Source organism: Dunckerocampus dactyliophorus, chromosome 19 (assembly GCF_027744805.1).
Source record: "Dunckerocampus dactyliophorus isolate RoL2022-P2 chromosome 19, RoL_Ddac_1.1, whole genome shotgun sequence".
In the NCBI taxonomy this organism is placed as follows: Eukaryota; Metazoa; Chordata; class Actinopteri; order Syngnathiformes; family Syngnathidae; genus Dunckerocampus; species Dunckerocampus dactyliophorus.
In genome coordinates this window covers 10,861,463-10,879,174 of record NC_072837.1, presented here as the reverse complement: position 1 = coordinate 10,879,174, position 17,712 = coordinate 10,861,463, and the positions used below count along the sequence as shown (strand labels likewise).

Here is a 17,712-nt window from a genome sequence, read left to right as displayed (position 1 = left end):
ATTGTTTTTATTTTTCTTTCTGTTTATTTAGACCACGCATGCACCGAGAATAAAGATAATAATAAAGTTATAGTGGTGTTCGGAGTGTCCCTGAATGCATCTCGCGGTCCTCTCGTGACTGAGGAAGTGTGGTTCCGATGTCGAAGGGGCTAGTGCTAGTGACACACTTCATTAGCCCCTTCGACATCGGAACGACTCTTCCTCCGTCACGAGAGGACCGCGAGATGCATTCAGGGACACTCCTATGGTGCTGGAATTGCACTGCTCTTGATGTGTTCAGGTTAGAATAAAGTTATAAAAAGAGCGTCAGACTCAGTGTGACCGTGTGGGGGACGCTCCACCGTACCGCTGTCGCCGTCATCACAGAGCATATGCGTTAATTATGCAAATAAAATGTAACATAATTAATTAAATAAATCAGTTATGCCCTAGAGCCCTAGTTGTGATTGTCCACTGTACTTTAAACTCAACTCACTTGTATAACAGTGATATTTGGTAACCCTGAACCCTAACATGAACGCAAACACTATATGCTTCCTTGTGCTGACGCCATCTTAATCCTGTTACAGCTCTTCGGCGGGGCGAGCTCTTGACTTGCAGTTATCTGCCACAACGCCAGAGGGCAGTGTTTTCCTCAGCGTGAGCAACCACAACGCTCACTGACTAGCTATTTAACTTGCTATGTTGTAAGAGCGAACAACGGCAACTAAAGCATATTTTTGGCAATTTACCTCCCTGAATTGTTGGACATCTGGCAACCATTGTAATTGGGAAAAGAAGTATTATATAAGTGCTCATATTTGGCGAATTTGTTACATTTTTTCTTTGTTTTGGCTGATTTTAAAATGGCGCCTTCCCAGGAGGAAAGGCTACATACAGGAAATGATGTACTAAAAAAAAAAAAACTACCAATCACAGCTCTGCAGCCCATGATGGCGGTGAAGCAAGGTTAGATTTTTATGGAGTATTATAACGAAGCCTTAATGCCATCCCTTAGCCCCTAAACCTACACTAACACAATCCCTAACACAGGGGTGACCAAACATTCTCCAGCGAGGGCCGCATATTGAAAAGTGAAAGAACGCAAGGGCCACTTGGATGTTTTGTAAAGCAACACATGTAGATATGCTAAGATGTTATACACATTTCGAGGAAAAACTGCATCTCAGCTTTGTGAAATAGGTGAAAAAGCATCCTAGTATCAACTTTGCTCTTTTTCTTTTTTTTTCCAAATATTTTAACTTTCTTCATAACTAATGTACGTCCATTTTCTTCTCATATTATTATGACTGTATTCCCATCATATTTTGACTTCATTCTCTCATAATATACATTTTTCCTCGTCCTAATTTTCTGAAAATTAAAACTTGTTTTGTTTGTTTCTCATGATACATGACTTTAAAAAAAAGACAAACTTTTTTTAAATATTTCATCTCTATGCTATTAAAATGACATAATTTTTCCTGATAATATTAGTAGTTTATTCTCATAAAACTGTGACTTTTTTCTTGTTGGAATACAACTTTTTTCTTTTAATATTTTGTCTTTAGTCTGGTAAAATTACAGCGTTGTTTTTTTTTTTCAATTTCTTCTTTTTTATTTTCCCATAATATTTTGACTTTATTCCCATAATATTATAACTTTTTCCCCAAGCTAATTTTCCAAAAATTCCCACTTTATTTTGTTTTGCTTGTTCCTCATATGACTTGAATATGAAAAATACACATTTTGTTTAATATTTCAACTCCAACTGCAACTAAAATGACATTATTTTTCACCATAATATTAGGAGCTTATTCTTTTTTTTCTTATTAGAATACAATATTTTTCTCTTAATATTTTGACTTTTGTCTGGTAAAATTACAGCTGTTTTTTTTTCCATTTCATCTTTTTTTGTTGTTGGTTTCTCATAATATTACGACTTTAAAAGAACAATAATATATAACATAATTGTTCTTTAATATTTCAACTTTATGCTACTAAAATGACATTATTATTTCCTTTTTTCTCTTAATATTTTGACTTAATTCTTGTAAAATTACTGCTGATTTTTCCATGTTTGCTACTATTGTTTTTTTTAAATTTTATTTTCTAGTTAAAACATATTTTTAGAATGTGCCAATATAAAAAAAACATCCGGGAACCACAAATGGACCACCTGCCGCATTTTGAACACCCCTACCCTAACGCATCTTTTGACTGTGCAGGAGTGGAAAACATCTGGACACCCCTGCATTCCAAATACACAACGCTAACGTGTTACATTCAGACATAAATTATAAACGGTGTCAGCTAAAAAGATGTTTTCATTCAATTAAGGTCACAATGTGTGCTAAGAGAAATTGTGTTAATTTAGACGTGAAGGTTGATGAAGTAAACGAGTGATTGGGCCGTAGTCAGGTGTTAAAGACAGCAGGACGCGTCCAAACACTTAAGCTTGGAGAGCGTGCTCAGTGCCTTGGTGTCCACACCCGGATGGAAACACATCAATGAAGCACTTTTACAAAAGGCTCAGCAAAAAGGGTGTTGTACAAGCAGTAGCGAAAATAACACCCTCGTCATCTGACTGCAATATAATATGTATTATCATTTGCAATATACCATATATGCAACACCATAATGCTTTCTGCATGACTATGGACATAAAAAATGATCCATATTAATAACAATACTGTTGTAGTCAAAGGAAGTAACTACGGGATCTTCTGAAATCAAACGGTTAAGTGATAAAGGAGTATTTTTTGAAGTATTGTTTTTACAAGGGATTCATTCCATCCATCCATTTTCTATGCTGGAGCCTATGCCAGCGGGTGAGAAACAGGGTACACTCTGGACTGGTCAAGGGATTAATTATATTTCCTTATCTTTAAAGAACAAAGTTAATTTGAAAAATGACTGGAAATGATTGGTCCATTGTACCTTAAGCTAGTATAACAGTGGCAATTGGTAACCCTAACCCCGAACCCTAACCTTGTCCCTTAAGCTCAACTAGCTAGTATAACAGTGGCATTTGGTAACCCTCACCCAAACCCTAAACCCCAACCCTAACCTTGGACCTTAAACTCAACTAGCTCGTACAACAGTGACATTTGGTAACCCTAAGCCTAATCTTGTACCTTAATCTTAACTAGCTAGTATAACAGTGACATTTGGTAACCCTAACCTTGTACCTTATGCTCAACTAGCTAGTATAACAGTGACATTTGGTAACCCTAACCTTGTACCTTATGCTCAACTAGCTAGTATAACAGTGACATTTGGTAACCCTAACCCCGAACCCTAACCTTGTACCTTATGCTCAACTAGCTAGTATAACAGTGACATTTGGTAACCCTAACCCCGAACCCTAACCTTGTACCTTATGCTCAACTAGCTAGTATAACAGTGGCATTTGGTAACCCTAACCCCGAACCCTAACCTTGTACCTTATGCTCAACTAGCTAGTATAACAGTGACATTTGGTAACCCTAACCCCGAACCCTAACCTTGTTCCTTATGCTCAACTAGCTAGTATAACAGTGGCATTCGGTAACCCTAACCCCAAACCCTAACCTTGTGTCACGCTTCGCAGGACAGGAGCGTGTACTTCCTGTCCTGCGCCATTATTCTGGCAAGCGATGCTTCCGGGGTGGTGGAAGGAACTGCCACTCCACGCCTGGTGGCCGCACAGCTGCGTTCAATACTAATCACTGACACTTAAAAGACCAGCGCCGTCGTATGCGCCGCGCTGGTTCATTGTTGTTGTCATTTCCATCGTTGATTTTTCCGTGCTGTCACCTACCTGTTTATAGTTTGTAATATTTTTCCCACAGAGTTTTTCCTCTGTCACTTTTAGTTTGTTCCTGTCCTGTGCAATAAAATTACTTTTATTTTTGCACTTTGCCGCCTTCTCTCTGCACCCTGGGGGTCAACCTGACGACAGCTTCAACGTATCATGACACCTTGTCCCTTAAGCTCAACTAGCTAGTATAACAGTGGCATTTGGTAACCCTCACTCAAACCCTAAACCCCAACCCTAACCTTGTCCCTTAAACTCAACTAGCTCGTACAACAGTGACATTTGGTAACCCTAAACCTAATCTTGTACCTTAAGCTTAACTAGCTAGTATAACAGTGACATTTGGTAACCCCAACCTAAACCCAACCTCAACCATAACACTAACCTTGTACCTTAAACTCAAGTACCGAGTATAACTGTGACATTTGATAACCATAACCCCGAACCCTAACCTTGTATTTTAAGCTCAACTAGCTCGTACAAGTGACATTTGGTAAACCCAACCCCGAACCCTAACCAGGGTCTCTGCAAGTTTCAAGAAAAATGTAAGGCTTTTTAAAGACCACAATGAACACAATTTAGGACCTATTTCCCATCCACACTGCTGTATGTTTCTGGTACGTATGTTATAACATCCTCAAAAAGCGAAACATTCAAAAGCAAGACTGAAGTTTCTGCATTTGTTTTAAATGAAAGTAGTGTGAATACATTTTGAAGATCTTCCTAATCGTATTTCAGACATTTTATACGATTTTGAGATAATTTGAGACATTTTAAGGCCTCAAATTAAAATGATTGGATTTTAGACTATTTATTTATTTATTTAAGACCTTGTACCTTGAGATCAACTAGCTAGCATAACCGTGACATTTGGTAACCCTAACCTTGTACCTTATGCTCAACTAGCTAGTATAACAGTGGCAATTGGTAACCCTAACCCCGAAACCTAACCTTGTCCCTTAAGCTCAACTAGCTAGTATAACAGTGGCATTTGGTAACCCTCACTCAAACCCTAAACCCCAACCCTAACCTTGGACCTTAAACTCAACTAGCTCGTACAACAGTGACATTTGGTAACCCTAAACCTAATCTTGTACCTTAAGCTTAACTAGCTAGTATAACAGTGACATTTGGTAACCCTAACCTTGTACCTTATGCTCAACTAGCTAGTATAACAGTGGCATTTGGTAACCCTCACTCAAACCCTTGTACCTTGAGATCAACTAACTAGTATCAACTAGCATAACCGTGACATTTGGTAACCTACGCCCTAATCCGGAACACTACCCTAACCCAACCCTCACCGTAAGAGTGCAGATACAACAGCACAAAAGCATATATTGTTAAATACGGACCGTAAACACAGCTTGGGCAAGTAAACAAACCAACAAAGGAGGAAAACATCTCCAGCCTCATGTATCTCCATCACAGCAGCACTCAAGCATGTCAGCATGAGGAAAGAACCAGCCCTGTGAAAGTAACATTTTTATTTACACGGTCAGCAAAAGCCCAGCTACCCTGTTTTAAATAAGGTCATCTGTCATATTTCACACAATAACTCATCCATTATGCAGTTTGTCACGCCAGCATGAATCATACCAGTTATGTCTTGAGGATGACAATGATTTACTGTATAAACAAACGTCCTAATCCAGTTATTGCTTTACTCCGAATTTGGCCTCATTTAGGCGAAACCTAACATCGCCTTAGTTGGGTAACGATTCAAACATCGCCGTCCATTTAAACACACCAATGGAAGAAGGACGAAATGGTAATTCAGTACAATTGCAGCATCAAAACGTGCCCAGACGTTCTATTTCTTTTATCCGCAAACGTTTAGCGTCAATGATTGTCAGTGCATTTAAGTACTGTATAGACAACAGCATGTTTCAGTGCAACATACCGTAATGCATCTGTCGTACAAAATACCTGTCGATGATCCTTCACAGCCTTTATTCCTGAAGGTTTGATCATTGCAATTGTGCACTGTAAGAATCATAAGCCTCACTGCGGACAAATATTACCAATTTCCCAATCCCTATTTTGTAGGGATTGCATTTATTTTGCCCAAGGCCATTATTCCCAGATTAAGCAGGCTTTAGCCCAATAGATAACACACCGACGTCATTTTTCAGCGACACTGAAAAGCAATTAAGCAGATACATTGAACGAACACGCTTCTGTATGCAATGCACAAGGACAGCAAAGTACCAAAGGGTAATAACTGTACCCATTACCATCAATGGGTACTGAAGTGGAAATGGAAACTAGTTTGAACATCTGAAATCAAGGTCAAAAAGTGGTTATTCCGTGTTTTCTTTCCATGTTGAACAAGTCTAATTTGCTTTTTAAGGGGACTGACTGTAATTTGTTTTTATTGCGGTTAATCGGTTCCAGACCTGACACTGATTAGGTTTACTTACTTCTAAATGTAATATTTTTGTAGTCAGAGCATAGGAAACCTGTTTATGACCTTTTAAATATAGTTTTTAACATGATAAGAGCCCTCTAGGCATGAAATAACACTCCAATTGTCACCTTTACACTCATATTACCCCAAATAGTAAACTGAAAGTAAAATATAGGGTTGAGATTTCGCACTTTGTTCCTTGAACGCACCACAGTTTTGTGCCGTGTGACGCAAAAGTCTGTCTGGTTATGGAGGCACTAGCTTTGACAGTCAATCCAGCCTCAAAACCTGCAAAAACACTATCGGGAGTCGTTACTGGAATCGCAACAGGCCAGCAGTGTGGATTATGTAGACGTGGCTTGGAGCCTGCTAGCCTCTAGCGCTAGCCTGACAACCACGCTAAAAGCTACACAGTGACTCCAATTCCTAATGTTTATTTTTCACGTTACATTATCATTCATTGGTGGTGAGTAGCTATACGTTTTATACTTCAAATGTGTTTAATACAAATGTGTTTAATAAGTGTGTGAGGCATATTTCCGTGTTCACACGAGTGAACAAATGCTAAACAGCCTTTCACTTGTACAGTATAGCGCTCAACTGGAGGTTCAGTATCTTGCACGTCAACGGCATGCAGCCCTACAATGGTAACTGAAGAGAGACGGGGGAAGGTTCTGGAGTTCTGAATCTAAATACTAGTCACTTTTATTGCAAATGTTGATCCGGAATCGGGGAAGGACGTCAAGCTTTAAAGTGGGTGTATCAATTACCATTTGCCAGTGTGCCAGATTGCAACCTCCGTGAAAATCGAGCATCTACTGTACACACATTACCTTACCTTGTCTTGATTTCAGATATCCAATCTCGTTTAGATGTCCACTCTTTGTAGTGTGCTGTTATTGAGTTGTATTGTCAGTCCACTTCACTGTGACTATCCACAACATCTACGGGTGAAACCAGACAGTTTCTAATGCATACTAGGTGTTTTTGCAATTAAAGTGCACTCACATGTTTGTATGTTTTCCAGTGAAGGCTTTTTACAGGTACGCTCGCTCTCTCTGTCTCATCAGTGCTGCATTGGGGCAATACCCTGGTGCCCCAGTCGGTTTCACCGATTCGGCTCACATTCATCTGCTGGCGTGCAGTGCCATTTTAAATATATGTTTGCACAGAATCCACATAAAAGACAATAGCCTGTACAAACTATTTAAAGTACAGTTTCACGTAAACTTTGATTTTGGTGTAACAAAGGGAAACCATATATTTATATACACTTACTTTTCATTTGATTCCACACTACAGGTGAAACGTTCCTATGTTTGCAAAACTTTTTCCAACCTGAGTCACGATTTTGTTCAGGAACAATAATTTAGGGACTCAACACGCCTACAATTTTCTATAGGGTGATAGTATGTGTACTACACTGCAAAACTGAGTCAAACATTGCACAACACATCACTTGTACATCCAAACCTCTTGGCAAGTTTGATGTTTTTTGTTTTTTTTTTCAAGGAAGGAGGTGAGGAGCTGCAGGAAGAGATTGAGTGTAGGTGTCAAGCAGGAACAAAGGTGAGCGGTTGGTCATGTCAACGTAGATGGTGAGGCAGCGTGTGATCGGGCAGGGGAGAAAGCAAACTGTCCAAGTAAAAGTGGCAAGCAGGAAACAGTCCGTCTCACATCTCGATGTGAGTTTCTTTGGCTGCTGGCGTTTCCTTTAACGTGCCAGTTATTGCGTAGAACCTGCAGGAACAATAAACACACAATCAAGCTCTCTGGTTTTCTTGTTGTTTTCACCTCTAAATGCAGTCTACACAGGCAAAACCTATTCTAAAACTGAGCGTCGACAGTCAGTGATATTTTATGATTGAATAAGTAATACAACAGGACTTCCAGAGATTCCATTATGGTCATTTCACTCCTACTACTTTAAAAGTCTGGCTTCAATCAGACTAATTGCAAACAATTCAAGTCTTCCCAGCGTCACTGAAATGCAATGACAGACATCCAATAACAGTCGTTGCATGAAGCATTGGAGCATCTGAACATGTCTCTAATCAGGTCATGGCTTTATTGGGATAATGATTGGAGACAACATGAAAGATCCCCCAAGCAGAACAACCTCGTAAAGCTGCTCTTCCCAAAGAAGAAATTGCGGCGGAATAATAGTTAATAAGATTTGCTTGCAGGCCCATAATATGGTCAGCTCATTTGCCAATTATCCTTTAAGTGGCAGATGTTTCAGCCACACAGACTCAAATGACCTTAGTCTCAAATCAACCTTAGTCCACCTGTTTTGGAAGTACAGTGGACCCCCTTTATGTCGACGCCCCTTGGACTGGCTGACTGATGTCGATGTAAGTGGTTGCCGACAAATTTATCTTATCTCTGGAGTTTTTCCAGAGAGATTTCCAGAGGTAAAAGGCAGTGTGCTACCATGAATTCACTTGAGACAAATGTGCACATTAGCACTCAATAAGTCATCAAAACTTACCTTTATGCATTCCCACATAGTATCAGCATTTGAGACCAAATATGAGGCGAAAGAAAAATGGTAAAATACAGTAGTAGTCTATCTGTGCGGCGAGAGAAAGTTAGCATACGCACAATGGACATGCGTCAAGTGAGACAGATGTAACAGAGAGAATCCGGCCACTTTTCAAAATAAAACATCATGGAAATTATTTTTTCTTTCTGTGCGGCCCGGTACCAAATGACCCACGGCCCGGGGGTCGAGGATCACTGACATATGGGAGCCAAGGAGGGAAATAAGGACACACTTCGTCGACAACAAACTCCCACACCTGGCCAAGGAAAAGGGGCAACGTGCCAGGTGAACTGGCGGTGCAAGACCAATCACTGTGGTCACTGTGCCACAAATTTTTAATACTGTACAAAAAGAGAAAGGGAACCAGTCACCTGCGCACTGTGGAAGAAACATAGGCGAAAAATACGTAGGGTGAAGAATGTCAATTTTGTTTGCAGTGCGTCAACTGAAAGGAATTAGACATTGTAAAATGCAAAATGCTGGCCAACATTGGCTGTCTAAGCCGCTCAAACCCCCACGGCCATCATCAAGGGTCAAGACGATGTTTTTGAACATGTGAAAGGATCAGCACCTATGAAATGGACAGTGATAACTAAGCAGTGTAGTGGTCCATCCTCCCACTAAGCCTCCTTTGAAACGCCCCTTCCAGTGTGCAAGACAACCACAGGGATAAAAGTAAGGTTCTCTTACTTACAGTATTACTGTTTCATTTAACACCTGGTGGCTCCGTCTTGCTTGCGACACCAAAAAAAAAAAAGCACAAAAAGAACCAAGAGAATAAATTTGTACTTCTAAACACATTTGTTTTGCGTTCCATATTTTCTGCTCACTTTTTTTTTAATCTCCCACAGCGTCTATAAAAATGACATGCAAATTACACACTTACATAATGTACCTACAATCTACAAATAGATTATAGTTCAGTGGGAAAGCATGGACGTGCATGACATTTTATGACGGGTGGAATTAGTTTGTCAAACACAAGTGCTTATTGGCATGTCATTCTCCCATTTAACGACTGGGATTGAAGAAGGGCCAGGTTCTGTTTGAACATTTTACTTTGACATGACCACTTTTCAAGATAAAATCACACGAAAGACACTTCGGCAACGTAACAGCGTGTCCTCTGTATTTGTCGAGTGTGTTGTTGCAGGAATGGATGTTATTCGGCGCAGAATAGCTGCAGATGTTCACAGTAGTGCCTAAATGTGTGCAAAATAATATCTGATAATAAACAGGCCGGACTTTTGGCCATTACCTCCAAAGTAATAGAAAATGGATGACAGAAATATCTTTAATCACTTCAATAATAGCAATAACATCCTGCATCCCACTCAGTTTGGATTCCAAACTTACCACTCAAAGTTTTCTGTTCCCAGAATCAAATTTGAAGAAGGAATTTGACAGCATTTATCACCAATTACCATGTGTAGTTCCACAGAGTTTTGTACTGGCACCCATTTCATTTCCTTCATATCACAATGACATTTGTGGAACAACAGCAATCTAAGTAGTACTTAAGGCCCTGTCACACCTTGACGACTTAGCCAGCGCATTCCCGACGTGATCATTTTGATGGCATACGTTGAACTGTCGACGTTTTTTTCAATTTTGGGCGTATACATAGCGTATTCATAACGAGTTCGACGTATACATGACGTATTAGTATCTTATATAGAATGTTTCTATAACCTATAGACAACTTATACCAACGAATGCGTAGCGTGTTGCCGGCGTTCACAACTTAAGCTCAACGCCAGTCTAACTTATGCAAATCGCACGGCAGCATATGGCCGACGATCACGTGCCGTAGCCTATAAAAAGGCTGCTACTTGATGATGCAAATCATAACCTCACTAGACATCGCAGTGTCAACATCACCATCATGCCGAAGAAAATTTCGAAGACCGCTGCCAAGAAGTATCAGGGCAGAGACGGAGGGCTCCATCACCACCCACACCCTCCCACTCTCACTCTGATGGAGATGACGCAGGTTCTAACGCCTCTCAGGCATCGTCAGTGGTGTCGGAAGCTGCTTCCCCAGCGGTCTCTATCTCCTCTCAGCCAACGCTTGCCAAGAAGAGAGCCAAGAAGACACAGTTCTATCTCAAGGTATGTTGACGTATTACGACTTGTGCGTAACTTGCAAATAACATGTGTGAACGGGCGTCAACGATCGCATAACTTATTGCCCGCGTATGTGGGACGTATGAATCATACGTTGACATACGTCAAAAGTTTTGTGCATGCACAAAATTTTTGGACAACTTGGACATACTACGACGTATGCCGGCGTGCTTCAGCGTGCTCGTAACTTATACAAAAGCTACCCATAAATTATTCGACTTACGCCAGCGTATTGGCCAAATTTTTCATACGTTGGCGTACGCTGGCTAAATCGTCAAGGACAGGGCCTTTATAGGTGGTTAAAAAGCACATACTACATACCTAGACTGCACATCGCACAATGAATTGTAACTTCAATTAGGAGGGCTAATACAGTATACCTGCGCTTATCCTTGATATTTCTACAAAACTGGGTAATTCAAGATACCAGCATTAGCACTTTTACTGCTCCGAATCTCATATTCACCCTCCTAAAACTACGCACAGAGCCATCAATGTAAAAATACCTCCTTTCGACAAACAAACAAGCAAAAATGGGTCACAGCACACATCTCATTAACCCTAAATCGGTAATAATTTGACTTGATTTGTGAAATGTACAGCATGCATGTACTGTACCACTGTTAAAAAAATCCACAATTTTTACATGTTTATGTTTTATGCTTCACTGATATTGTTTTTTCATCAAGCATTGATATTTTGCACTTGGTCCGTTGGTCCTTGAACGCACCATAGTTGAGACTTGCACCATCTGTTCTATCGGTTAACATATCATTCATTTGTGGCAAGTACCCATATATTTTCTAATTTAAAGGATTTAGGCCTTAAACCTGGATTTTCCATTGAGTATTTAGCTTGCTAGCTCCCGTAGCAAATGAACAATGGCAATTGTCGAGAGAAGGGGAGGGTTCTGGAACTGAATCTGATGTCAGCCAGTGGGGCATCGACTTAAACGACTTCCACTGTGTCATTTATGTCTTATGGGGAAATAAATTTTAGACATTATAAAACTATTCAGCCTTCAAATCGATCGATCATCACCTTACCTGGACTTTCGAAAATGCTTGCGTTTCCCCATGACCTTCAAACAGGCAGATGAACAAGAGTTCTTCAGGTCTACCACCTGGTAGATGATTGGGTTGTACATTGCCGAGGACTTGGCAAGCAGAGTAGGAATAACAGACACCGGGATGGGAACTGAGTCCGGCTCCCCGAACGCAGATATCACCGACACGACTGCATACGGGATCCAGGCTATCAAGAAGCCTGCACAGATCAGCATTGCCACCTAAATGTGAACAAGTACAACTTACTAAGCCTTACTGTGATAAATGACAATACATATCGATCTATTGATATTTCCATTTTCTTTTACACACCTTTGTGAGTTTCATCTCAAGGTTTTGGCTGTTATTGATTCGGGCATCAAAGTGTGAGATTTCTTTTGCAGAAGACTTGACCTTATAGATGATCATCACATAGGAAAAGACTATGATGCCAGTCGGTAGGACAAGACAGAAGAAGAGGATAGCCATGACAAAAGTCTGGCCCGACACAGAAGCTTGTGCCAGCCACCAGTCCAGCGTGCAGGAGGTCCCAAATGGCTCTGGAGCGTAGCTTCCCCAACCTACCAGGGGCATGGTGGCCCAGAACGCTGCATACATCCACACAAACGACAAGCACAAGAAGGCGTGATGCCGTTTCAACCATGTGCCTATGAATGAAAGAAAGAAGTACAAGTCAAGGTACAATACAAACATACACTCCTGATGTTAAGACCAGTTGAAAAATTGCAAGAATTTACATTTTGCACTGTTGGATGTTAAGCCGCTCCTGCGTGTGTGTGTAGCAGGAGCCAATCACGAGCTATGCACTCAGTGCACTCAAAACAAGCTTGTCAACCCATTGGAAGTCAGTGGAGGTCAGTACATATACCAGGATAACAACATACCAGTGTGACTCACGGTGTCATCTTTCAAAGAACACTTTACTAACAGCACTAAATTCATCACACAGCAACTTAATACTCAAAAGGCGTATGTACAAATATACAAACATGTCCCAATGACTTTAAAATGTAACCCCCCCCAACATTTTAATGTTTTCCCATAAGGCATTGCGTCTGAGCAACACATTCATTGGGGCACTGTAGTGATGTAAGCTTCCCTCTTTTTGCTTTGGGCTCCGGGTCCTCTGGCTCCCTCTGGCGGACAGAAGCAGCATTGCAGCGCCATTTTCTATGCTTTCTATGCTGTCCTCCAATGAAATGGTTTTCTAAAACGAAATGCATTATGGGAACTGTTTAAAGTGTTGTTTTTTTCATATAAAACTCGTATTGGTGCATGTTTCTATATTTCAGAGGTATAACGTTTGAGTGTTAGTTGTTGTGTGATGTTTAATGTTGTTTGTAAGATAACACTGTGAGTTAGACTGTTATATTGAGTAATGACCTCCTGCAATTTCCAGTGGGTTGACAAGCTCGTCGTGAGTTTATTCATAGCTTATGATTGGCTCCTGTCAAATAAAGAGTTGACTGGCCCTCACGGACTCGCGCGTGCCACAATATGCCCCTTTATGACGTGGACATGTGCAGCTTATACACCGGTGTGGCTTATACACCGGAATTTACGGTATCTTCATTTTGTGTGTGTGGTTTACTTGTTCATAGACCACACAGTACGATGGATAACTCCAAACCTGTACCAAACCTTATTTATTTGAATATGTATTTTTCTAGCAAGCTTCTCAAGCCCCGAGTTGAAGAGGTTAAGACATAAAACTTTACGTACCATATCTTAGATGGCAGATTTTGAGGTATCTGTCCAGGCTGACCATGGTCATCGTGGTGAGGCTCCCACATCCAAAGAAAAAGCCTGCCCAGCCGTAGAACTGACAGCCCTCCCACCCAAACAACCAGCGATGGGAAAAACTAGAAACAACAAAAAAGGGCTTTCCTGTCACTAAGGACAGGGGGTAGCGGAATAAGGGATGCAACAGAATAACAGAAGACCACACACAAACAGAAAAGAGATAATGGGAAAAAGAATAGAAAGGTGTTTTGACAAGGATAATGGTGGTGTAATGCAGAGGACAAAAAGGAGTAGGCAGGGCAGAATACAAATGCGGGAAATAAGATTAGTTTCACTTCTTGTCTCATTGTCAATTAGCACAGATGTATTCTTGATGAAAAAGATAATGCATGAATTTTAATCTGCGCTGTGGTCAGCCAAGGCTTAAAAGTAAGCAATAATAAACTCTCTACAAAAAAACCCTCATACTGCATGTTATATCAGATTTGACCCCTTTTAGTCACATAAGGTACATTACTAAAACATGAATGCATGGTATGCCACTATCAAAGACAAAGTCCAAAAAGCTGTGTGCATGTCCAACAACACTTTTGCAGATCTTGCTGTTATAATAAATGAAAGAAACAGGCAGACAAATGTTAGGCCACATCGGAATCTCAAGTATAGTCTTTCTCTCTGGATTACTGGGGTTGATGTACAGTATGCACATGAACAGACTCAAGAGACCAGGCACTACACAGCTTATGTATCTGTATGTTATGTTGAATGCACAAAGTCTGTCAATGCAAACTTGGCCATGACACATTTTTAGCTCGGAAGTAACCACTATATGCATTTAAGCATAAAAAACGGTTAGTTAAAGTCGGTCAAACTGTTCAGGATCCAGTCCTGCTTTTACAACATGAATGAGAAGAACATGAGTGTTTTCCCTCGGTTTAAAGCCTTAGGGGGCAGGGCTCACTCGGTGTCAGTAATGTTGCTGTAATGCTTTACTGGCTTTTAACAGGCGTTTATTGCAGGTTTGAATTATGGTAAATGGTAAATAGCGCTTTTCCACCTCCAAGGCACTCAAAGCGCTTTGACACCGTTAACACATTTACCTACTGATGACGCAGTATCAGGAGCAACTGGGCGTCGCAGTATCTTGCCCAAGGATACTTGGACATGATCATGGGAGGACGGAAGATCGAACCTGCAACCTTCAGGTTGGGAGATGACCACTCTACCACCAAGATGCCGCCCCTGAATTATCTTACAACAGACACAATAACGCCTAATAAAAATAGGGGCTACTGTTGCTGCAGTAACCCACACGAAGCTAAAACAAAACTCCGAACCCCCAATGTCACTTCCTGTCTGTCCCCAACTCAGCTCCCCTAGAGAACACATTTATTGCAACACACTTAAGCACTAGTTATTTATGTCTTAAATGGCCTATTTACTCTTATTATGTCTACTATATTGGGTAATACGAGTGTAGAGGGGACTATAGCGGTGTTAGTTCATGTCTCGAGGGCTCTAATAATGTTAAAAAAACTAATTTAGAAGGTCCTAAACAGGTTTTAAATGGTTTTAGCTACAAAAATATTCCATTTATAAATAAAGAATCCTACTTTGCGGAAATTCACTTAAAACGGTCGGGTGTGGATCCAATCACCCGCGATTAATGAGGGATTATTGTAAAGTAAACCGTTCTTACTCTTACTCTGCAGGTGAAAGCAGCAACAGCGAGGTGAATGCTCCACAATGAAACAGCAGTAGACGAAGATATATCAACTGTAACAAAATAAAAAGTAGACCCAAAAAACTTTACTTTTAACAGTGACTGAACTACAAAATAAGCATTGAGGATGGACTGATTGGCTCCAACGACTATTGTCCTTTAGAATTTAACTTTCAGGTCAAGTTTTGTGAATACGCAACTTCATCACACCAGATAACGACCACAAGTTTTGAGTGTGGTTTTGGCAAACTGTGGTGAGGGCTGGCCGTGTTCTTACGTGTGATTAGGTTTCAATGAACTTAGTTGGGAAGACACTTAGTTGGGAACTACAGCTGCATCGGTGCTTACAGGCACGTCTGAGGCAATTTTACTGAGAACCATTACAGATTGTAAACTTCGATAATTAACGAGCAGCTTGTTCCGTAACAACAAAAATGAATCAGCATGTGTTTGGACCCCGTGTGTAATTGATGTACGTATCTAATCCAATGGTCTGTGATGGTGCAAACACGTCAGCTGCTTCTTCCTTTGACTCTGTCCTCTTCTGTCCTCCAAACATAATCAGAATTCCTCAAGAATGTGATGTGATTCTGGGAAACAGCAATGGAATAAGTCTCCCAGGGTTCTCAAGTATGTCAAGCCTCGGTCTTACCTCATAAAAAGCAGTCTGAGAAATCTTTGATCAATAGTCTGTTTGTAATTATTCAATGCTTGCAGTAATCCCACAGAAGATGTAATGCATTTGATGCATTTCTTTATGAGGGACAGGAACTCTGGGTGGTCACACTGCACCCATCCCATGCATACACAATCCATGTCTTGGTAGAAACTTACTTATCAAGTATCTATTCATCCATGGATGTTCACCTCGTGGGAACTTCACTGGGAAGTTGCTGCCCAGAGGGTGGCTCCTCTGGCATGATGGGAAACTGTTAAAATATTTGTTGATTTTTATTTTAAACTCGTATTGGTACTTGTATTTCTTAGCTACCTTTTGAGTGTTAAGTTGCTGTGTGATGATGTTAGCGTTCTTTGTAAGATGACACCATGAGTCAGATTGTTATACTGAGCAATGGCCTCCTGCGTTTTCCAACGGGTTGACAAGCTTCTTGGCGAGCGGCACAGTACTTAAACGATTAGTAATAGTTCCGAAGTAAAGGACAAGATTAGAATTTAGCCATACCACTGTATAAGCCGCAGGGTTCAAAGTTTACAAAAAAAGTAGCGGCTCATACACCGGAAATTACAGGATAAGAAATATAGCCACATGGCATTTATGCTAATAGAATGTTGACACTAAGTACATTAGTGAATCCACAAAAAAATGTATTTAAAGTAAAAATTGGACTCATGATTGGCTCCTGCCAAACAAAGAGTTACCTGGTCCTTACGGACTCGTGCGCGCCACAATATGCCATTTTATGACGTGGAAATGTGCGACTTATAGTCTGGTGCAGCTTATATATGTACAAATCTGTTTTTCTCTCTAAATTTAGTGGGTGCATCTTATCCACCGGAAATTAGGGTAATTCCTCATTCAGGGCTAAAAACTCATTCCAGTTACTTTCACTCCTGGTTATTCCTGTTCGTTTTAGGAATAAACTTGCCAATACACATTTTGAGTCGTTCAATATGTGTATCATTAGATTTAGAGTTACAAAAAAGACAGGATTTTAAATTTATTTTTGAGAGAATTGCAACGGACAAATGGCCTCAAAAACTTCCAGTGTGAGAAATTTCCACAGACACACTCTACTATTTTGTAGAACATCTTCCCAGAAGAAAGGAAGCTGTTATAAAATTTGGAAAGTTCACATTTGGACCAAAACACACTCATGACTAGTGTGATAAAGCCACAGAAAAAACTAACAACGGTCACAAAAGGTGAAAGCAATGAATAAAAATAATGAATACAATACAATAATTCATAATTCAATACAATAATACACTTTAATGTTGATTTTACATAGACAGCAAACACAAATAATGATTTATGCTGTCATTAAGTCACAAGGCAAAATGTTTGAAAGGCATTTATTGTGAGCAGGAATTAGTGGGAAAATATCTGTGAGGCAAACTGATGGTTGGACAGTGTGTCTTTGTTTATTTGTGTGTCTGGCACATGGGCATGTTATCAACCAGACAAGCCGCTGGCCACACAGATAAAAGTACAACGGACGCCCTTTTCGAGAACGCAGAACTTATAAAAACAGTCTGGGAACGTAGACATTTGACTGGGGTCATTTGGTTTTGTCACCCGTCATAGACTGCATGAGCAGAAACTCAACAAGTTCGTCAGCTCAGTGAAACTCGTGTCTC

General features: G+C 40.4%; 1 protein-coding gene across 3 annotated transcripts in view; it reads right to left on the bottom strand.

Moving 5' to 3' along the window:
- Positions 1-4,620: 4,620 nt before the first annotated feature.
- The window catches only part of opn5 (opsin 5), a 53,427-nt gene continuing 40,335 nt past the window's right edge, over positions 4,621-17,712 (bottom strand). For all 3 annotated transcript variants that reach the window (XM_054762772.1, XM_054762774.1, XM_054762773.1), the window contains 4 exons: positions 13,650-13,820; positions 12,240-12,574; positions 11,907-12,148; positions 4,621-7,928 (listed from right to left, as the gene is read on the bottom strand). In XM_054762772.1, coding sequence (XP_054618747.1) covers positions 7,862-7,928; positions 11,907-12,148; positions 12,240-12,574; positions 13,650-13,820 — 815 coding nt within the window. In that variant the 3' untranslated portion in view covers positions 4,621-7,861. The remainder of the gene's footprint in view (positions 7,929-11,906; positions 12,149-12,239; positions 12,575-13,649; positions 13,821-17,712) is intronic.